This window comes from Glossina fuscipes, unplaced genomic scaffold, assembly GCF_014805625.2.
Source record: "Glossina fuscipes isolate IAEA_lab_2018 unplaced genomic scaffold, Yale_Gfus_2 42, whole genome shotgun sequence".
NCBI lineage: Eukaryota > Metazoa > Arthropoda > Insecta > Diptera > Glossinidae > Glossina > Glossina fuscipes.
In genome coordinates, this window is record NW_023998426.1 from 903,544 (window position 1) to 927,278 (window position 23,735).

Below are 23,735 nucleotides of genomic sequence, written 5' to 3' on the forward strand. Positions count from 1 at the left end.
AATTTCAGCAACAAATACAAATAAAATTTGTAAAATGATTGATTATTTTTTCATAACTAGCAATATTTGTAGATAGAACAAGAAGCAATGTGAAGAAAACGACTAAAAAAGAGAATATGAGCCGGATGTGTAAGAATGAATTCGGATAAAAAAAAAAAATGTAAACATAATGTTGTTTGTGGCACTTTGTTAGCATTTATATGAAGGTCTGCGATAATGATTTCGTTCTTTTTTTTTTTTTTTTTCTAAATTTCAAAAGTGTTTAGCAGTCTGTGTGTGTGCGTTTGTGTTTTTAAGCGGTACATTATGAGATGAACCTACGAAGAATTTATCTTCGAATTTTTTGCATTACATTCTCCAAAATACTAGGATCTAAAGTGGAGGCATGTTCCAAATCTTCACTGCTTGCATTTTCCTCAGCTACATTAACAAAAGTACTGGACAATTCACCATTCAACTTATTGACAACACCACTGGCGATATCATACATGAAAATTTCTTGTTCCGCATCAGAAGAGTCGTCTCTGTGAAAGGAGTTATTTGCAAAAATAAAAGTCAAGTCCCTTTTTTAAATTTAGAAAACTTACTTGGTAACCAATAATATCACCGCCTGTTGATCGACATCTGTTCGTGATTCTTTTTCCAGCCATCTTTTAAAATTATCCTTTGTAGGTTTTTTAACCAAAGTTTTTATCAAATCTCCTCCAAGAAACTTCACTTCCTTGCCTTCTTCAGTCGAGGCCGGTGTAGACGACTCGACTGGCGCAAGAACTACAACACTTAATATTTTTCTATCCTTTAACTCATCATTTTCGGGCTTAGGAAATTGAGCGCCATTAATTTTTAAAGGCAAGTAACGATTATATTGACGTTCAGATGAACTTGGAGCATCTTCGCCATCCTTTACTAATTTAACTTCGCTTGTGGGCGACTTTAAATGCAAAGAATTCGTTTCCTTCACACGTTCCAGTCCCTTCTCGTTAATTTTGACCTTATCGCCGTTAGGTTTCAAGACCGTTAGAACTTTTTTTGACTCCGAAATTTGAGCTCCTCCACCACCGCTATAAAAGTGTTGTAAATGTTCTGGCGGCAAATTTTCTAAAGCAGTTTCACCGATCTTATCATAATCGAGAACCGAGATATCCGCATTATTCAAAATTCCCGAACTGAGTAATTGTTGACGCAAATCGTCAGGTACCTCGTCCGGTAGCTGTATAAGTGTTTTTGAATTTGAAGTTGTTGATTGCTGACTAGTGCTGGGCGTTTGGGTAGTGGGTGACGGAGCATATTTCGTAGTTTTGTACGAATCCGGTTGGTATTGAGTATGATGCGGATTACGTCTTTGATCGAGCTCTTTGAAAACATCACCAGCATAGTTCGAAACCCCTAACTGAGCATTATCAGAATCAGTTTGCAGTGAGGATTGTACGCTAACACTGCCCTGACTTTGCTTTTGTCTTGGGTCTATTTGTTGTTGCTGTTGTTGGTGTTGTTGCTGTTGGTGTTGATGATGATGCTGCTGTTGCTGCTGCTGCTGTTGTTGTTGTTGTTGCTTAGTATAATAGTTTTCTTGCTGCTGTTGTTGACTGTATTGAGGCTGCGTACCAGTCACCACTTGACCTAACTGACGTTGCGTATTATGATATTGCTGTTGAGCCTGATATTGTCCATAAACGTTGGGCGGCATAGGTGTAACAATCATAATCTTTTGTCCATCGGTAGACTCGCCAAACTGAGGAGCAGCTGTTACCGCTGGATAAGATTTAGTAGCTGGCGAGTTCTTAAATGAAGAACTTGTCACAAAATTACTGAATTGTTGAGATTGCGATGCTTGATGATGATGCTGTTGATTGTAAGAATTTTGATTGCCGCTATAGGTGTTCTGGCTTTGATCCTTCTGCTGCTGCTGATTGGGATTTAAATTCGGTGCTGGTATATCATGGATAACTTGATTTTGTGATTGATAGCCATTCGGTTTATATTGCTGTTGCACAGTTTCGGTGATATGCTGTTCAAATTTAGGTATAGACTGTAAAAGTTCGGTTTCCTTTAGCAAGCCCAACGGATTATGATTCTGATAGTGTTGGCCAGCGGCAGTTAGCGAAGGAGAGGCAGAAGGAACAGCTCCTGGACCGGAGTGATATTTATTTTGAAATTGAGCTTGCACTTGATGCTGTTGTTGTTGCTGTTGTTGCTGTTGTTGCTGTTGCTGCTGCTGCTGCTGCTGTTGTTTCTGTTGTTTCTGATTATAGTACAATGCGTTGTTATGGTTATTCAAAGCCTGCGTTTGCAAATGATTTAAAGGAGGTTGTGGTTGCGTTTGGTGTTGGGCTTGAGGTTGTATCTGATGTTGGAGTTGCGTTTGTGTTTTATAGTAATTGGCTTGCTGTTGCTGTAGTGGATTAGCCGACCCAAAGTTGAAACTTGACTGCTGTTGTTGCTGCGTATATTGGGGTTGCTTTTGATAGGTGAAAGGTTTATATGTAGCTTTTGAGTAGATCGGCACTGGAGCTGGTGTAGGCCTGAATTTTATGGGCTGATATGGAGCAGGTGAATGTCTGCTGGGTAACTCTTGACCCTTAGGCGGTACAGTAGGGAAAAATATTGCGCTAGCCGAAGGTTTAGCTGACTGAGCCGGTTTTTGACCGAAACCGTTGTAATATTGTGACTGTGATTGTGTTGGCACTTGATGGTATTGCTGATTAAAATTGACATAATAATGTGGCTGTTGGGCTGCTTGTTGTTGATGATGAGCGTTAGCCAAAGGCTTATTAACTGCGTTATAACCCGGCCTTAAGGGCGTTTGCGCTACAGCTGGCTTCTGATAGTATTGCTGAGTATTTGCAGCAGTTTGTGGTTTCAATGGTTGTTGGGGCGGCCTAAAGTGGTTGCTACCATGTTGATTAGGCAATTGTTGCTGACTAAAATAAGCTGATGCGGCTGGCGGAGGTCCAGGCGCTACTGGATTATTAAAATAATAATTCCCGCCCTGATTAGAGCGCGTCTGAGCGAACTGTTGATAATTCAAACCATTATTATAACTAGGATTGTTATGGCTTATTTGGGGAGTTGCTGGCAAAGCAACCACTTCCCGTTGAACACTTTCCGCATCATGTTCTTCAAGTATTTGGCCCACGTGTGATTTATCTTCCGAACCAAAAGTCACATGAATGCCGCTATTGCTATGATATTTCTCGGAGTCCGGATGTATAATTGTTCGAAGTGTAGTCGTCTGGACTTGTGGTAAGGGCGTAGGATAATGCACAACTTCCTCTTCCACCTCCTCTTCGTCATTGTCGTCGTTATTGTTTAACGAAGCTATAGGTGATTCTAAATGCAATTTATTATTGGCGTCCTTCTTGTAGTTGACGTAGTACACGTGCACCTTCTCTTTCTTCTTCTTTGTTTTTGTTGTCACCGGATGGGCAGGTTGTGTAGAGCCTAGCGTGTCGTTAGAATCTTTTATAATGATTTCAATAATCGGTTCCGGCGCTTCTAAATACTGAGGGTAGACGGCGTAGGGCGATGAAGGAAATTGAGCTGAAAACGCCCGGAGAACAAAGACAAAGAAATAAAATATTAAGAAGAACTTTACTGTTATTATTTGAACAATACCCACCTATGGCATTTTCCCCATTAAAATAACCGCTGTTTGTGGGATAATATGAAGTTCTTGGCTCGGCGCTGTAGCCAGCTCGTCTAGCTGCTACTTGAGGATAGAGAAATCCGGCATTACCGAAATCGTACAAAGTACGCTTTCCGCGACTATCAAGATTTTTAGCAGACTTTACTGCTTTTGTTGTTGTCCGGGCTAATGTTGATGATGCTTCTGTTGGCTTACCCGACTTTTCCACAGTTTTATTGGTCGAGGCAGATTTTGTCGTAGAAACCTTTGTTTTCGATTTTGTTTCCCTCTTCTCAGCGATTGTTAATGCTGTCGTTGTTAGGAAGAATAAAATTCCAATCCACTAAAAAAAAAAAAAGAAAAAGAAAATAAAATTTATATAAGTATTCTCTGAGCTTCATATGTATTTTGATGAACAATATGATACGCTGCGAGTGAAATTACAAAAACAAAGTACAAAACAATTCATATTCCATGCGCACAAAATCGCGCATACACATTCGCATTACCATAATGCCAAACATGATTAATTTCTCCAAAGCACAAATATATTACTTTTTATGAGTATACTATGCATAACTGTCATATATTAAGCGTTTATGGGAATTTCTCGAATATATAAAAAAAAAAAAAAAAAAAAACAATTTGAATAATTATTTTTTACTTTCAAATGTTTACAATTCCGGAATACATTGTTTATCCAATTGATCGAAATGGAATATCGTTTATTGCTCTATAGAAAGGTGGTTGTTGTTGTTGTTGTTGTTGTTACTGAAATGTTTAAAAGAAAGATAGACGAATTTCAAAGTGCTTTCTTTCTCTTTCTCTATGTATTTTTCCTTTTCCTTCTGTCTCCCTTTAATCTCATAACGATTAATAAATAAAATGCTGCAAAAGAAAGACAAACGCCGTAAATGTATTTTAGCCAATTATATATATTGCGTTAAAGCGCAGTATGTGCTTGCTTTCCGGTTTGCTTTGAATGAAAACGCTGTGGAATTATGACGATGGATGATCGTCATTTTACCGAATCTATTATTAAATTCAATAAAACGGACAATATATGTAAAAATACACCATAGTGTGATATTCTCACGTGATAACTCGTACCGGAAGAAGCGTTGAGAAAACTTCATCAGCACTGAACTGAGATATCCTATAATACTAGCTGCGTCTACCAGACATTTCTTATTCTAATTAACTTCTGTTTCAATCAATATCTGATCACCTGTGATTAACAATGCGGTCTTACGACTATATGTAAATCGTCTGTTTAACACGGAATTCTTATACTCTTAGTAAGCGTATAGCCAGCCCATGGCAGTATTTTGATGAAAATATTTTTTAACATAATAATTTTAATATGTATATAAGATCTACTTTGTCTTACAGAGCAGTACATGTTCAACATACTTTTTATTTATTTATTTCAAGACAAGTAAAAATAATATAGTGGGGCAGGAGCCAGCATTTCCCCTAGTTCAGTTAATCACACAAGGACTTTTCAAAATATGATGTTATATGGGAAGTAGTACTAGTCGAAGATGTGGTGCAATCGAAGGAGCTTATACCGCTTTTGGGTTGAACACCAAAATACATGGAAAGACATCAGACGGACAAAGGGACAAACAACCTTTGGCCTTGGCCTATCTTAAGTCGTTGTGGGTGTTACGTGCATCCCAACAAACTTGATATACATTGTATCACAAGTTGTATAGGGTATAACAAGTAGAAACGGTGAAGAAAAACATGGTCTTACATCAAATACCTTAGACCACCGATTTTTCAAAATAAGGCTTTATATGGGAAGTAGTCGAAAAAGTGGTTCAATTGGAAGCGATATGTGATAAGCTTAAGTCGATTAAAAAAAGGATTCTGAAATAATTGTTATAATAAAAACTGAATCTATATCGAATCGTCTGCATTATTGCAAAGAATCTCACAAATTTGGTATGCGTCTACCCAGCAGAGTGCAATAAGTCCACCTAACCACTTATATGTAAACACATTGTTATTGAATTTTAGTTAAAATGTTGTGAGAGACTTTTTGTCATATGCGCGCACATGTTTGAATAGCAGTTTAAAATTTAATATATTTTTTATATTTTTTATTTTTGTTTTTTTTTTCTTTTTTTTTTTTTTTGCTTGACAAGCGACGCCTTCAACTTTTGTCGTACAACTTTATTAAAGCCAGTTATTTAGGTTATTAGTTCATGTTATTGTGTGTGCTTATATTGTCGTTACAAATATGAACAAAGTAATTTGCATTTAATAACATGTGTGTGTAAGTGACATAATCATGTTGCTGTTGTCATTTTATAAAAAAAAAAAAAAATGTACATCAATAATTGAGGATGTTTTAATAGCTATTAAGTCATTAGTGACACAAGTGTGTGTGTGTGTGTGTATGTGCGTTAAACAAAAAGAAAATGAATATTTTCAATGTATATATATTATGTAGGTTAAGTATTTATATTTTTATATATATAAATATATAAATATATACATATATGTATATATATGTTTATATATATCAGTATTCCATGACGTAATCAGTTTAACTAAACTGTCCGCTCAATTACCCTTCAAATCAATAGCATATCCTTTAACCTTTGTCGGCCTTGACTAAAATTGTTGCTTAGCAAGCCTGTGATATGCTTTTATGTTTTAATAGTCATAAATTTGAATCATAAACTCCTACGTCACTTTTTCCACCCATTATGTATGTGTAAGCAGATTTAATTATAAACACTTATGTTACATTGTTATTGTAGTAATTTTAAACTTTTTAACGCTACATCGCTACATGGGGTGGTCTTTGTGAGCACTTTTGAAGTCAAATTCCCACCAAATGAGTTATGATTTTTAGAAAATCATAGGTTTTATGTCCCAATTCTTAGAAGATTTGACCTACAAATCATGTACAGAAACTTGTATTTATAACCTTCTGAATGCTTTTTCTGATCATGTCTGCTCGATAATTACAGATTAACGCTGCAAAATACTGCAAGTATTTTGCTTATCTACTTCACTTATCAAGGCCTAACTTCGTTGCGACATTTTTGTCTTTCCGCCAGTAGTCAGCCGCATCGGCAGATATGTATGCAGGAATGTATATTTTCTTTCACCAAATATTTATTATTGGGTTTCGGTGCAAAATCGGCTAATTTTCATGCAGATTGATTTCATCAAAGATGGGATTTCCAATTAAGGAATCGAATCTGAATAATTTTTGATAAGATTCTTTACAAAAATGATTCAAGTTCCGTATATTCATAGGTTTTAAAGCAACGCCAAAGTCAACGTAAACTTAGATATCAAGAGGCTCAACTGAAGACAACTATTATGGGTTTCATTTTTTCTTCTTCTATCTACCATAGATAGTGCATAAATAAAATTTTGTAAACGCATATAACTATGCATCGCTCGGAATCCTAGCAAAGATATATATTCTAAGTCAACCGAACTGATTTTAAAATGTCCGTCCGCCTGCCTGTTGTGTGTCTGTTGCAATCACGATCTTCATCTTAAAGCTAGGCCCAGAAGAAACTACTTTTCGAAAACGAGCTTAATCGATTTATCGGTCCAAACATTATTATAAAAAAAACTGACTTTAGATCTGCGGGCTGGATTTTAAACTTTTCTTACAATCAATCCCGTAATCAATTTCGAAAATCAACTCAGCTTTACAGGGATTTCATCTCTGGACACCAGCCAGTCATTGCATTTCTAAAACCGACGACATCGGTATGGATTTTACTTCCTAAGAACATTTGAAAAGAAGAACGCCTCCAAGCCATATGAAGATATGCTTAGAAGAATGAGTGATATACAATTTAATATAGCTACGCAGTAGAATATATTCGTATCGTATATGTAACGAGTGTGCATACAGTGCAATCACCGTGCACCAGTGTAAGGTCGGTAAAAAAAATATTAAGCTAGGAGGATACAACTTCCTTTTTGTTGTTGTTGTTAATTCCTTTTTCGTTATATACGTTATTAGCTTTGTGCGGACCTTGACAAGGCTTCGGAAGGCTTCGGTTTTTACGCTCTATTATATCTTTTATTTCACCTATCAATTCAGAATCATTTTCTGAATCGATCTAAATCGATCGTTTCGTCCCACGTTTGCCCAGCAATGTGGTTGTTTTCGCACTAACTTTTTTTCTGCTGCCTTATTACAAATAAGCAAGGAATGAATAAAGAGATGTTGACCAAAATAATTCGATTCAAGCAATTTACTCCCATTTTTTGATGGCGAAAAAGGAAAAAAATGGAATAGAATAAAATAATGTGGGATTATCTCTTAGAGTGTTTTCCCAGCAGTTTCTACTCTCTACTCTTGGAGATCTCCTGCCCAAATATTTCCACGAATTCAGTGCCGAGAAAATCTTCTCATTAATACATGTTTCTTAAGGATAAGAGTTGCTTCTAAAAATAAAATTCGCTTTATTTTTTTACAAAGTAATTTTAATCGTCAGCTTGTTTGGGGACGACCTCCAATCGACCTCCGAAAGTGATTCAAACAAACTAATGTGTAGCAAATTCAAAATTCCTAAGTCTTAGAATTTCGTTTTGATCACGGATCATATATATAGATTATAGATTACAATTCAAACGACAAAAACATATAGCAGAGTATAAAACTAATAATAATCATCCCTAAGGTAGTCAGTCAGTCTTAATTTATTTAAACAAAAACTTTGAAAACACTTATAAACTTTAACAAAAAAAAAAAAAAAAAAAAAAAAAATTACTTGAAAAAATTTTCCAAATATTCCCTTCGAAGGTAAAAAAAAATAAACGTTACTTTAATAATGACTGCCAAAAAGAAAACAAAAAAAGAAAAAGAAATGCTTATGCAGAGTATGAGTTAAAACGTTTATAAAAAAAACGCTGGCCAGCAGGTTTACTTAACGTGATTACTTTCGTTTTCGATGGTTTGAGGGAATTTTTTTTCTCCTATTATAATTTTGTTTTTTTTTTTTTTTTTTTTTTTTACTTCAGATTTTTACTGCACAGTCTGGTTTCATTTGGTATGTACGTGTAAGATTTGAAAAAAAAAGTAAAAAGTCGTGTATTATGAACATAACTTCCGTTAAAAAGTTTTATTATATTTTTTTTATTTTTATTTTGTATTTTTTTGTATTTTGACAGTTATTATTAGTCATAAGACATATATCGTTCAGTGCATTCTATCAACTTTCATATCTCGGTATGTCGTAACTAAATACCTGGTTTGTTGTTTAAGTCTTTCGTTTAGTAGCACACATCATCCAACATGGATTTGCTTGATACGTAACATTAAATTGATTTTCTTGTTAGTTTCATTTTCTTTTTCTTAATAGATTAAATTATATGTGATTGTTTGTGCAATTTCCTGTTAATACAAACAAAGAAAAAACCAAAGCCAACTTTACACAAAAATGGGTCATAATTCCTGTTAATGTTTTTTTTTTTTCTTCTTTTTTTTTTTTTTTTGTTTTTGGTTTTTCTATGATTTTAAAATTAACCAAAGTTTCCTGAATGTTTTTTCTTAAAAAAAGCTTGTTTTCTTTTTCTTACACATTTAAATGAATACATATGTATATGTGTGCTAACCACACTTTTAACGGGAGTGTTAAATGTCAAAATATAATATTACGTAATTGCAGTGAAAACCGAAAGTTTAAATTTTCATTTTTCAAAACTACCTGCAAATAAAATCTTGTTTTTATTTTTCTTATTTCTTTCGAGCTTTTTGTGTCATCATCATTCTCTTTAGCAATGCAACGTGTGTATGAAAGTGAAACTGCACAACATTTCTGTTTATTTACAATTCTCTAAAGCAAAGCGATCAGCGATATCGAAAATAACAGAAGTAAGTAACGTTAAAGCAGGAGATTTATTTAAAAAAAAAAGCCAAAAAAGAAGAAGAAAAGTTTAGTTTGTCAGTAAATCGCCAAATCACGATCTCGAAAATGAAATATGTGCAAAATATTTCAAGTTATTGTTCCATAAACTATAGGTGTACGCTTCAAATTTATTGCCTTAAAGTGCGGAACTCTTTCATCAATAGTCCTATATGTACAATTTGGACATGACCTCGAAAACGTAATTGATTTCAAGAGGAATTGTGGATGAAGTTTAAGAACAGTTAAAACAGTTTAAAAATCTACAAACACACCTAACGGTGAACCTGGAATGTCCATCACTTCTCTACAAGCAAAGCGTTTTTTTCGTCGTTTCCTTTTGTTTTTCATAGACCCGATTATTCAGGGGATGTCCCATACATATGTAACAATGTGGTGATCAGAAAGATGAGGCTAAGAGAGTGGAGACTAATTGCAAGCCTAATCGATGTGCAGCCCAATCACAATAGCTACCGTTAGATTTGAACCCGCAAAGACCGACCTCATAGTCACGACTCTTATCATCTCAACTATGCGGAGCGGGTCAATTTGAAACTTATAACACTAAAACTTCTCCGACCGTCATGACCACACAGAAAGATTTTGTCATTGTAGTTACTCGATGAGACCAAGCAGACACTATTCTGCATTCTAAAGACGAAAGAAACTGAACATCTGCGTACATCTGCGAACTTTCTTACCCACGTACATGTCATAGGTTTAACAAATTCAATTTTTCTGCTTTCTGGAGACAATGTCTATAGCAGAGGAAGCAAAACTGCAACTTGTAGCCACTCTAGGTAGGTAGGTAAAACATGGGTCAAATTTTTTCAAGAATATACAAAGCGTTATTCCCCACAACCATAAGAACATTCAGAAATGGATCTTGGCAACCAGCCGATCCGCGTAGAATATTAGCAAACACAAATTTGATTAGAAAGTTTCCGCATTGGCATGAGCTGGTGAATGCAGAAAGTCTGGCCGAGGGTCTTTCATTTATAATGTCTTGCTTTCAATCCATTTTACGAGAAATCTTCTAAAAGTTTCTTTTCTTTTAGGCTTACTTTTTAAGATTTAGAAAATCTTTGCTCAAGACATATAAAGAGATTCTTAAGGGCATAGTTTATCTCTCTTTTCGTGTACACGCACACCCACACACACACAAGCACGCTGCAAACATTCTGAGACAACGAAGACACGAAGAGCGTCAATGTAGGCTTTTAAGTAGTGACGAAACGTCTACCCTCCCTATGAAGATTTACCTAAACGGCCATGCTGCAGGGTAGGGAATAGGAGAAGTGGTTTTAAGCGGGTTAAAGTCTCGCACTGCCCTGATTGGCGCCTGTTAATGGTTTTCTACCGCACAAAAAAAGAAAATGCACATACACATACACACACAGGTCCATATGTCTAGATATGTACATATATAAATCCACTCCCATGAGAGAAAGTACACTAATTAGTATAATCTCGGCAAAATAACATAGAATGAGCTCGAAGATGAGAGTGGTAGGCGCAGTGTGTGTATACGCGTAAGTACGTTTAGCAAGTGCGTTCAGCGCCATGGATTTGCGAATCCACGCGCACTCTATGGATGCTAATCACTAATAGCTATCTCCCTTTAGAAGAAGAAAAAAAAAACACACACACACACACACGCACACCGAATTATTATTATATTGTAAACTCTAAGACTAAACCCCTAAAGCAATAGCATACCTAAAGCTACCATCGGCTTTATTGAAAGCTCAACCACACTTGAAATTCGAACACACGACCATTAAGTTATCAACTGAGACTCTTTGCCTACTCGGCCACTCAGGCGGATACAGACCGAATTAAGTAATGCGCAAAGTTGAACAAAAACGAAAATTCAGTCACTTATGTAGATATATTTATGTAAATCTGCTTGCGACGCATATATTTTTGTAATATCTTATGAATTCTGTCATAATTTGTTTAGAAAAAACTATATAATTTTCACACGCCCACGCGAGACGCAACTATTACAAGTGACTGTTATGCAATTAACACAAACATCACAAACGCAACGTTTTTTCAGAAGACGTTTTTATAATCGTCCATTGTCTTAATACGCAAATAGAAAAAGAAATGCTGCCATATTGGCTGAAGTGAGTAGAATTGGTAGGACTGTGGGCAATATATTGTAGAAACAAACAGCTGAAGGCTATATAAAGGATTTTATTGTTTTTTTTTTTTTTTTTTTTTTTTAAATTCACTCTTTTTATGGAGGTTCATTTCAAACAAAACTAGGATTACATGATTACCCGGTGAACCTGTTTTATTTCCATAAATATATAACTGCTGATATGTGTGTATACATACGTACTTATATACATTCACATCTATCTACATATTAATATCTTTTATGAGCATCGTTTGCGATGATGTAGCAAAAAATAACAAATTCATGCGTTACGTGCCTTATTGTTCGAATCTCGAATACCCATCAATTCGAACGAATATATGAAAAATCATTTTGTTTCTTAATAATAGTAGTGGACGCTTCCACATGATTTTAACAACAATCAAGCATTTTGGATGAAGAGTAAACTTCCAAAACTTGAAATCAGTGTCTCCTCTATCTTGTAAGCTATTTTATGTACAATTATACTGCGGACAGACAAAAAGGCTGCAGGGACGAATGTACATCTACAACTAGGTGGATGTGCAGATGGATGGTCACTTAAATATGCTAACATGGATAAACGAATTGATATAAATGAATGCACTAACGGACAAACATAGTCATGCAGGCATAAATGGACGGATCCAGAAACAAATGATAAGACAAATGGCTGTGCAATGCATATACAGACGAATAGATGACCAAAAATACCAATGAAGGGACGAGCGGATAGACAAACAAGTCGGTTGAAACTGAAGACTTTGTATAGAAGAGTATAGATGGATAAAAAAAAGAAATGCGCGCGAGTACACTAACCTTAATCGCATAAATGTCCTAACACGGACAGACGGGAATGGACAGACAAACTGAATGATATACAAGATAGACAAGGGACAGTGCAGACGAATACACGCGATTGTGCAGATGGATACATAGACAATTGGACAGTTTAATACAGTAAAGTATGGACGGAAGGAAGGACCGACAAACCCTGAAAAAAGGAGAGATTGTGTAGGCGAGTGTACAGAGATAAGCGAATGAATAGACGAGCTGCTGTACATACATACCAAGACGTATACAGACGGACCGATTGATAAATATGTAATAAGGCAATAGACTGTCGATATGTGCATAAACGGTATACCAGAAGTGCGAGCCTGTAGCTTGTGTTGATAATGATTAATTTGCTTTTATTTTAGTATTAGAAATTATTTCGTTAGCCTAAAAAAGTTATAACAACAGTAATAATAATAATACTGGAAAAATGTACAGCTGGTCGGGCACTCGAATATATTAGCATGTGAACAGACTTACGTACAAAATGCAAAGATTTAACGCAAGGATTACCGAGTGGATCGTAGACACATGGGCGGAAGCGTAAATGTGTAATAAGACAGGAGACTTTCCAAATGTTCATACATTGACTACCAGATGTGTGCAAAGAGGGACGTATATATATTAATTTATGGACACATCGACGTACGAAATGAAAAGGCAAGATGCAAGGATTGCCAGATGGAGGTATATATCATACAAAGAGGGGCAGATAAATAAATGTGTAATAGAACATGGATTACCAAATGTACGCACACAGGGACGGACATACATAAGCTTATGGAGACGCCGACGTACGAAACGAAATGAGCTAATGCAAGGATTTCCAGAGGAATATACATACGGACGGACGGTTATATACACCAACATAGATCTCTGCGTAATTTTTTCTCAATTTTGCAAATGGAATGAAAAAGTTAGTATGCCCTTATCCTTTCATGATAGGCACACATAAAGTAATAAAAATGAAACCTTGCCTGGTCGCAGTACTATAAATTTTAAAGTAAAAAAAAAAATACTAATCATACAACTCATTGCAAGAGCTTTTTATGGTTTTGTTTGTTGTCAGTGTTATTGTTGTTTTTAGTGTGGCAACAACTCATCTCACTCTTTCTCATGCATATCAACGCGGCACGTATCATAAGGCAGAAGACTAAAGTGAAAGGCATTCCTTTTGCCGTTATACATAATATAACTGGTTGCTGGTGGCTGCAAGTGAAGTGACTCTCGGTCTCCACATTACCAAAAGTTTGTTTTATTTTTTTTTTTATTTTTTTATTTTAACTTCTATATATATATATATACAAATTGCAATTACTTGGATACGTACATTTCCACAAAAATATATATGAGATGATGATTTTTTTCATAAAATTTTCTTCCCGTTAATCTTAAAAGTCGGTAAAATTATCTCAGTTATTAATTTCTGTTCATTTTTAGTCTTTAGTTCATTAGTTACACTTTTTTATTTCCTTCAAAGTTTTGTTAATTACAAAAATTATTTCACATTTTAAATTACATAACATAAAAACCCCCAAAAAAAACTAATATTCAAAGTTATATGTATTATATAAGCCAACAAGTTTTAAATGCCAGAGGTTAGTCCAATGACTTAATGGCGGTAAAGTTTTTAAAAACAAATCAATTCAATGTTAGCCACATATGTTCATCTTTAACAATTCCCACGATCTCTAAGAAATTCTTCATTGATTCATAGAAAAGAATTTCTGTTATCTCATAATAAAAAAAAATTAAAAAATTCCAGTAAATATTTCTTGTTAGAGTTACTTTTCATTTCAAGCGGAAAATGAAGTGATAAACACTAACAAAACTCTTAATAAAGAGCTTCTTGTACTCTATGAAGTAAACAGACTAACACCCCTTAACTAATAACAATGTAGCGTAACTACCGTTGAGTTTGTGTGCATATGTGTCCACTACTGACCACTGCAATTACATACTGTTAACATATGTATAGTCAAATAGTTATTGTTTTTGTTATTATTGGTGTTTGCGGTTAAACATGAACGCTGCCTGTGAAGTGTATGCGCAAAGAAATATAAATTAAATGCAAATAAATTTTATAGGTAAACATGCCAGATACGAGCAGACTGAGGAACGCCGCGTGCTATTACTCTATAATTATTCATGTTTCTGTTTAGACTCTTACGTGCCTTTACACACACATCTATAATATATAAATAAATAATTGAGTAAAAGATAATTACGATAAACCATTTCCTATGTTTATCGTAGAGGGAAAAAAAATAAAAATTTTCCAACAAACTTTGAAAATTTTTTATTACAATACACCAGAAAGGAGAACAAAAACTCTTTTATTTATTTTAATTAACTTATTTACTTATTTTAATTAAAAACTGACAAATTTATAATTGCCACAAGGAAAATGCTAGATACCGATTACATTAAGTAAGCATTAAGCAAAGTGCCAAGTTGATATATGCTGGGGCAAGAGGTGCACTGAATGTTTCTGTCTTCTGATCCGGCATTAATTTTTCAAGAAAAAATGTTTGCTTTTAGCCTTTAATTTCAACTTTTGATGAAATCTTTCAAGCTACACTCCTTTTCAACTTCATTTGCGACTTCAAATTTGTGATATATGAACCGAGTGCTGCGAGCAACAGACTAGTGCACCAAAGAAGGATCAGAAGAATGAACAAAAGGCAAGAAGTGCAAAGAACATCAGACAAAGGAATTGACGATTGACGGACCGAAGGCCCTATAGAGCGACAGTATGAGAAGTTAGAGAGAGTTACAACAAAGAAAATAAAGGAACATCCGGGCGTAGAGTGCTGCAGCAAAAGAGGGAAGACAAATATTACATAGACACTAGGGAACCTGGAAGCATGTATGTATACGTTAGAACAAAGGAGAGTGTCATGCAAAAATTAAGAAAGGAGAAAGAAGAAGAAGGAAAAACAGTAAAGTATAGAGAGACATATAGAGAGGCAGAAAAAAAGAGAGTTCCGTATAAAATGATGGATGGACGGACGAAGAAGAAAAAAAAGAGTAAAGGATAGAGAGACACATAGAGATATTGCAGAAGAAAGCAGAATTTCATACCAAGTGATGAAAATATGAAAAGAGAACAGTGTGCAGAGAAATTTGAAATAACAAATCGAATGGCGAAAACTATGAGTAAAGGAGAGAAGAAAATTGCGTAGGATGAACAGAAGGAAACACAAAAAAAAAATGGGGAGAACTAAAAGGAAAAGAAAGGAAAGGAATTTAAGCATTATAATATACGGTTTAGCTAGAGATGCCAGTAGAAGAACGTAGGATGGGATGAATAGTAAAAGTGAACGAAAAACGGGAAACCTAAGAAGAAAGTAGATAATGACAAACTAATAAATAAGATAGTGAGCGAATAAAATTTCGAGCAGAAGAAGGTACGCAATTATGTGCAAAGTAAAGAACAAACAAAGAAAAGAAGAGCCAAAGAGAATTGCGACCAAACAAGACAAGGCTTACGATAATTGCGGAAAGCACAAATAAAAAAATGAAGAAAAGAAGGAATAAAATTCCAAATAGAATATAGAACACAGAAGGCAGTGAGACATAATACTACGATCGAAAGGAGGGAGTTAATAGCATAAAATGGTGAACAGAAACATTGAAATAGGAAAAAACAAGAAGCACGAAAAAGAAGCAAGAATAGAAAGGAAAATGATTACAGTGATGTACGTACTGGAGAATACATTAACAGAATAACAGAAAAAAATAGAGACAAAAGCGATATGTAGACTTTAGATATGGATTATTATTGACCTATGATTTCTAAATGCTACAAGGAATATGCTAAACTTAATATACTTGCATCGATAAGTATGAAAATGATTGAAATTAGAAATTTTTTCTTTTACAGAGAAATTTCACGATTTCCTGAAATAAAATTTCAAAAAAAAAGAAAAAGACTTTTAAAATAAACCTCAAAACTTTCTATAATTTTGATATCAAACAATGCTCCGTCTTTGGTTGGCATGTGTGTGACCAGAATATTTAAAAAAAAAAGAAAAAAAAAAGCGCTATTAAAATGCATAAATATTCATTGCATTTCACTTCGCACCTTACAATTTCAGTCAATTGAATAATTACGATAAAGAAAGAAAAAATTTACTCACAAAAACCTACAAATTAATTTCGAACTTTTTTTTTCTGTCAAGATCGATGTGTAAAATAACCCAATTTTTTTTTTTTTTTTTTTATATACATATCTGCACATCATGCATGAGGAAAAGTTTAAAATGAATTATAATTAAAAAAAAAAAACAAAATTTCTGGGTCAACGTATTATTAAGATTACTTTAATATATTTTATTTGAAACAATTTAAAAATATTGATACTTTTAAACATTTAAAAATTTAATGCATTTATTTGTTTTTTATAAATGTATTTAAAAGCTTAAAATCACTTTTGTTAGTTGAAGCATTTTAATGATAATCATGATGTTTCGATTTTCATCTGCTTTATTATTCATCTTCACTTGTTCCACTTATTATCTACAGACAATGGCAACATAATAGCAAAAGTTGAAGGTTAATTGAAAGGAAAAAACATATTTTTTTTTTTTTCCATTTTTTGATTTTTTCTTAATTTTTTATTTTGTTTTTATACCACGCGTATGTTCGATTTTTGAAAAATTATTTTTCAAATGATTGTATATATATAAATATATATATATATATATATATATAAATCTAGTAACATCATATGTACATACATATCATAAGTTAGATGTATACATATGTAGCCATGAAGAAAAACTTTATTGAAAAAACAAGAAAAAAAACTATAGTAAGCCACAGCTTACTTTTAAATACCTTATACCGTACACCCTACAATTTGTGGATGTATGAAGCAAGAATATTCGCTAGCTGAATCTTATAACAGATCACCCAATAAGTATGAAGGCTGACGCTCCTCTTGATTGAAATCAATTTCGTACTTCAGTTCACAAGTTACGATTGTTCTAGAAATCGAGGAACTTTTGTAATTTTCAAAGAACTGGAAAATCATGAAATTCGTTTGTAGTGGCTAATGACAAATCTACATGATTTTTAAATATTGTCAACCTTCAAGCGAATTGTGTCAAAATTTCATGACATTGCGGCCATTAGTTTACAAGTTATAGTTGATTTGGTGACTATCCAAAAACTCGCATTGACTAAGGTCAAGTAAAAGCCAGTATAACGGGTAACGGCTCACTATTAATTACCCTACACCACTTCGCCTAATACAGTTATTCATATAACGGCTTTTCAAAGTAAGGCTTTATATGGAAAATAGTCGAAAAAGTGGTTCAATCGGAACTATTTTCAAAACTGTTCGTCCTTAGGCCAACACAGGTCACTTTACGTAACCTCATCAAAATATCTCAAAAGTTTCCGTCTGTAGGTTGGACACCAGAAGACAAGGTGGACGGACGGACAGACAAGTTTAAATTGATTCGGAAAACACTTCTAATTTGGTCGTTATAATAAAAAATAGATCTATCTCAAGTCCTTCTCAGTATTGTATACATCCACACAATACACTTAATACAGCTTTATATAATAAATGTTGTAGGGTGTAACGTGTGAAATTCCAAAGATTCCATTGACAACTTGAAAACATGTCTACAATATCTATGTACGCGAGTATGTGTGAGTTCATGAAAGCAAACAAACACTCTTCGCATCATGGTCCATCCAGATTATCATTACGGTTTGATTTTTGAACTTTTTTATCTAAGAGAATTAATTACATGCACATTTCTATTTAATGATAAAACATTTTTCAAGTCAATCCATAGCGAAGCATAATAATAAACTCTACTATCCTTTATGCAATAGCCCTTATAAGCTCAGTAAATTTACTTAACCTAAACACCTTTAAGGTTCAGCTTTTCCCTTTAGTTTATTGTTGTATCCTCTTACTTACCAGCATATAAATAATCCTCATGCTGTTGAGTTTCTCTGCTTACACTCGAAACTATTTATGAAATTAATGGTCGCTTTCGGTAGCGAAAACAATGTACTAAAAACACATAAAACGCATACAAAAACACATTAAAATGAAATTTAATTAAGGGACATTAAAGTTTAATTAGGTTTCCTTTTCCAATTTTGTTATTCGATTTTTATTCAATTTTTATTTCACCCAATATATGTATATTTTTTTTTATTTTTTTTATTTTTTTCATTTTTATTTTATTTTAAACGCAACAAATTTACGCAACGAGAAAAAAAAACCGCTAATTATCCATAATTATGAAATATTTTCAATTATAATATTGTAATTTAAGATAGTTATTTTTCATCTTAATTATCAAATATTTATTTAATGAGTAATTTTTGTCTTTTGTTATATTTAACCTCAATGCACGGTCGAAACGCTTGTAATATTTGAAAGTACGCTTTAAGGATCAAAGCGATTAAAAAGAAACGCTTTGTTAATTCACTTTTTTTTTTTTTTAGTGTAATCAAACACTCGGAGAATGTGCCTGATTCATGCACAAGGTAGCAAAGAAAGACCAAGAGATAGAAACATAGCCATAGTCTAGTAATTGTAGACTTAATCGGCCAATGTTCTTTGTCCCTTTACCGACTCAGCATTCGTTGTAGCTATGACCAAAGTGGCCGCAAGATCTCACTTAATAATCGCTATTCTTACCCACTCGGCTGGTCTACAAACTTGACCATCCGCCGTTTGAATTACTTTGCATTGAGTTACAAGCAAGTGACTTGTGATTCACAAGGGTTTGGACTATATAGATCTAGGCTCTACTGCCTGGGTCTGGGCTATGCCACTTTTATCATATTTTCTTCTGGAATATCTATCCTTTGTTCACTACCTTCCACAACAGCGTCATGCTCTCATTTTCACCGCTATATCGTGTGGATCTCGGATTTCCATAGTGATTAAGGGTATGGAAATGAAATCTGTAAGCAAATATATTTCGATATTCTGTACAGCCTTCCCATGTATAGTTTCCCGGTAAGAGAGAACGAACTTAAAATATTTCACGAGCGAGAAGGCAACGACAGCCAAAACTATAAAATTTCCATAATAAAAACCAAGTCTCCACTTTTGCAAAAGTCCGCTCGGGTGACTATATCCATACATCGTCGCAGGGCGTCTTAAATTCAAGATTCTTCGACGGCGCTATTTTTCCATATTTTTCGAAAACAAAAATCATTTTTTTCGGAATTATTTACTTACTAACCCCCTGATATATTATGGTCCTACTACCTTTCCTTGCACTTTAAAAACATTGACTTTTATATTCGTGGGAAAAGTGTTAGAAAGGTTTGACACTTTTGATATTTGATATTACTAACACTTTGACGTTGGATTTCTCCAAGACGACTCAGCAGGTTCCACAACCAGTACTGTCGAGTTATTAACAGCAAAGCTGCATGGAATCGGCATAAAACAAAACAGTTTTCTTTCGAAATTTGACTCGATCGCAATAAAGAAACTATTATCGATACTTAGCAAGAAATGGCTCTGAATATGATATATATATGTTCTTATAACATGCGTTGAGACGTGTGTGGATTGAAAGTCCATGGCCCTTGCCATATAATTAGTATGAGTAACACAAACAATCTAGCCATGTCTGTCTATCCGTTCGCCGTTTTAAATCATAATTTCGACCTTAAGATGCTTTTTGGACACTAGTGACCATGGACGAGTAGCGCGTAAATCGAAATGAGCTCCCAACTATCACCCACAACATGATCAGGTGATCACCAGCAAAGATGAATACACATTATATAGCCCTCAAGTGTTTGATAATCTTCAACTTAGTGACAGAAGCAGGTACGCCAAAGTCAATCAATCCAACAACTTGTATAAAATTTTCGAGAATGTCTTGACCTCCGTTATGGAATATTTATGTTTATTTTAGATGATTAACACTCGGGGCCAGATACGCCACTCAGAAGCTTATGGACGAAAGATACATTTAGCATTATACGCCTACCGTCTAGAGCAGATAACTTTATCAGCACTAAGCGGTTTTTACATGGTGGGAGGAGGGTGTTACGATTCCAGGGCGGACTATGCTACGATAGAAACTGTTTTGTTCGGATTCAATTTGTTTATAAAACAGCTCGTGCTGTGGATTCCAGGTAGTAGAACAATAGTCTAGAATAGGCCTCGCTAGCGACAGACACAGTAATCGGATAGTGGAAGCATCACGAAACTGTTTTGTCCAGCGCGCGATAAAGCCCAGAGGACTTTTTGCCTTATCGCGATCACTTTAATAAAATTTCTCTGTCACTTTCAAAAATCAGTTATCTGTTGAACCTATGAAAACCATTGTGTAAATAATGGTACCATAGCTGCCGACGACGAACAAAAATTTACCGTTAAATCGTACAAAAAAGTTGTTTGAAACATTTACGATACGATTAGCGTATTGAATGAGACGCTTCGCTATGAATTGCAATTAAATGTTGTGGACAATATTATTTATTATTAATAGAAACGGGCCAAGCCAAACGCAGGTTTTTCTTACTAATAAAAATTTTTATTACGTTTGTTGTTAATTTTACGCGTATAGCTTATTGAATTTTCTTTACTGTTTTCCGTTTTTTTAATTTCATTTCATTCGATTTTTATTAATGAATAAATAATAACAATAATAATGAATACATTTTTTTTACAATTTTTTTTAATTTAGTTATTTTTATAATTTAGGCTATTTTCATTTTCAACTAATTAATTTTTTATAAATTTTCATATAATTATTTTTTTATATTTATAAACATTTTTTTTTATTTATTTTATTTCTATTTTTTTTATTTATTTTATTTATCTTTAATTATTTATTTATTTTTTTTAATGGTTTTTGAATCATTTTTTTTTTAATTTCCCTTTTCATAATTTCTTCCAAATTTTTATGTAATTTTTTTTTTGTTTTTATATTATATATTTATGTTATATTTTATATTTTTATATATTTTTTTAATTGATCTAATTATTTATTGATTTTTTCAGTTATGTTTCGCATTTTTTTTAAATTCCCCTTTTCATAAATTTTTATATAATTCTTTTTGTTATATTTTTACTATGTGTTAACGTTATATTTCACGTTTATATATATTATTTATTTTTAATTTAATTATTTCAATTATTTTTTGCTTTATATTTTATTTTTTTTATATATATATATTATATATATGTGCTATATTTATGCTAATTGCTTAGCGATTTATTTATTTTTTTTTTAATTCTTATTAATTTTTTTTTTAAATTTCCCTTTTCATAATTTTATATTGCATTTTGTCTAAGTTGACTTTCGCGCTTTAAGCACAATTTAAGTTAAATAAATTTGAAAAGAGAAAACTTCTTTAAAAAAAAAAAAAAAAAGTTCAACCTACACACGATCAATAAGAAATAGCACCAAAGAAAATAAAAAATTAGCTACCGTTTCCAATTGTTGTTGAATACACTTTTTGAGAGATTTTCTTTATAAAACGCGACCGAATGTTGTTAAGGTTGAAGTTAAACTAAATTTATTAAAACCAAAATATTCAGGTAAAACACTATTTAGTCTCTGTGACTGGTTCATTCGTTGGCTGGCAGTCTAGCTAGGCTGCTTAGTTGATTCGTTAGTTGGTTGTTTGGTTGGTCGTATGAAACGAAAGCCCATCTAAACTATCGGTGTAAATGAGTGTGTGTGCTTTCTTGGCACGGTCGGGCTTATCAAGCCAATGGTGCAACAACAATTGAAGAAGACCAAGTTTCGCATATGCAGAAGCGGATAGTACGAAAAAGAGAAAAAAAGCAACAACAACAACAAGAACAACTACTGTTACCTTACCATCGTTAAAGCTGAACCATAATATACAATGAAGCAAAAATAACAATTTAACATCTCTTGTGCATGTATGAAGGTATGTCAAATCCACACACACACACACATACACACGCACACAATACTCACACATAATTAAATGCGGGTATATTTACCATACAAAATATCTAATAAAGTTAATGATGATAAAGATAATGGCAACATTGTTAGGGATAATGTTTTTGCTAATGTTTATTTAATGTTAACGCGAGGATCAATTTTAGCTTTAAGTTTTACCTTAATTTTTTTAAAATTTTTTCCATAAATTTTCTTTAATTTCCCTTAATTTCTTGTAATTTCCTTTTCTTGTAAATTAAACATTTTCTTCTTTGTTTTTTTTTTTTTTTTCCTACGAACAAAACCTGCTCTACCTTTGAACACACATATGTTACAACATAAAAAAAAAAGAGTGATTTTATTTATGCATTGATTTTGAATTTCTTTTAAGATAATATCAAAAAAAAAAAGCTATATTTTTATGTTCCGCATATAACCGGCTTTCTACATAAATATGACACTGTTGGGCTATTAGATGACTAGACATGAAATCTGGTAAAACCGTCAAAAAAAAAGGAAAAAAATCGTATTAAACTCTATGGCTGGCCATGCATACGATTTAGGTGATAAAATGCGAATGTAACAACATGTAATATAGAGAAGAAAATTGAAAAAAAGTACAAGAAAAAAACTTTCGCTTAACAATATGTGTTGTCATCAACATCATCAAAATGAACACTTAGTGTTTATAAAGCTATGTAATGCGTCCACACAAGGTGTTTTAAATGAGTATTGAACTCTACTTGTTGTAACTTGTCTTTACAAAAACACACATATATATGCATATATATATATATATATATATATATATATATATATGTATGTATATATTTACTGCAATAAATACTTGTTTGTGTACATATACAAGTGATCCGTGTTAAATTAAGTCACGATCAAAGGCCACATTTACTCTTTCTTATCTCGCATTTACTTTATATGTACCTACAGCACTCATACACATCCAGTTATGCACATATGTGGGGAATTTTTTATATATTTATATGTATGTATACATGAATATTACAATAATGTTGTGTCCAGCTCTTTAACTGTAACTACAAACAACTCGAAAAGTGGTCTATGTATGCCTATACATATGTGTGTGTATGTGTGTGTGTATGGTCCCCCATACCCCAACCTGATTACATTGAAAAACATTGAAATTGAAAGTGTTCTCCAATACATTGTAAAATTTTTTGGTTACATCAACTTCTTTTTATACGTATGTACACGTTTGAGTGAGGGCTGTCTGTTTAATGTTTGTTGTTTATCGCATTTCTTCTTTTCTTTGCTTCTTTCTTTCTTATTTC

General features: G+C 33.3%; 1 protein-coding gene across 2 annotated transcripts; it reads right to left on the reverse strand.

The window, feature by feature from the left end:
- Positions 1–228: 228 nt before the first annotated feature.
- On the reverse strand, positions 229–22,045 carry LOC119636925 (putative mediator of RNA polymerase II transcription subunit 26). Of its 2 annotated transcripts, none has more exons than XM_038032651.1 (5): positions 21,940–22,045; positions 18,444–18,539; positions 3,620–3,968; positions 588–3,540; positions 229–524 (listed from the first exon to the last, which is right to left on the reverse strand). In XM_038032651.1, exons 2-5 carry the CDS (start codon positions 18,462–18,464, stop codon positions 329–331), a joined length of 3,519 nt encoding a protein of 1,172 aa, XP_037888579.1. In that variant the 5' UTR covers positions 18,465–18,539; positions 21,940–22,045; the 3' UTR covers positions 229–328. The 2 variants fall into 2 exon arrangements, with proteins under 2 accessions (XP_037888579.1, XP_037888580.1); XM_038032652.1 differs by having other exon boundaries at positions 21,893–21,991.
- Positions 22,046–23,735: the final 1,690 nt, after the last annotated feature.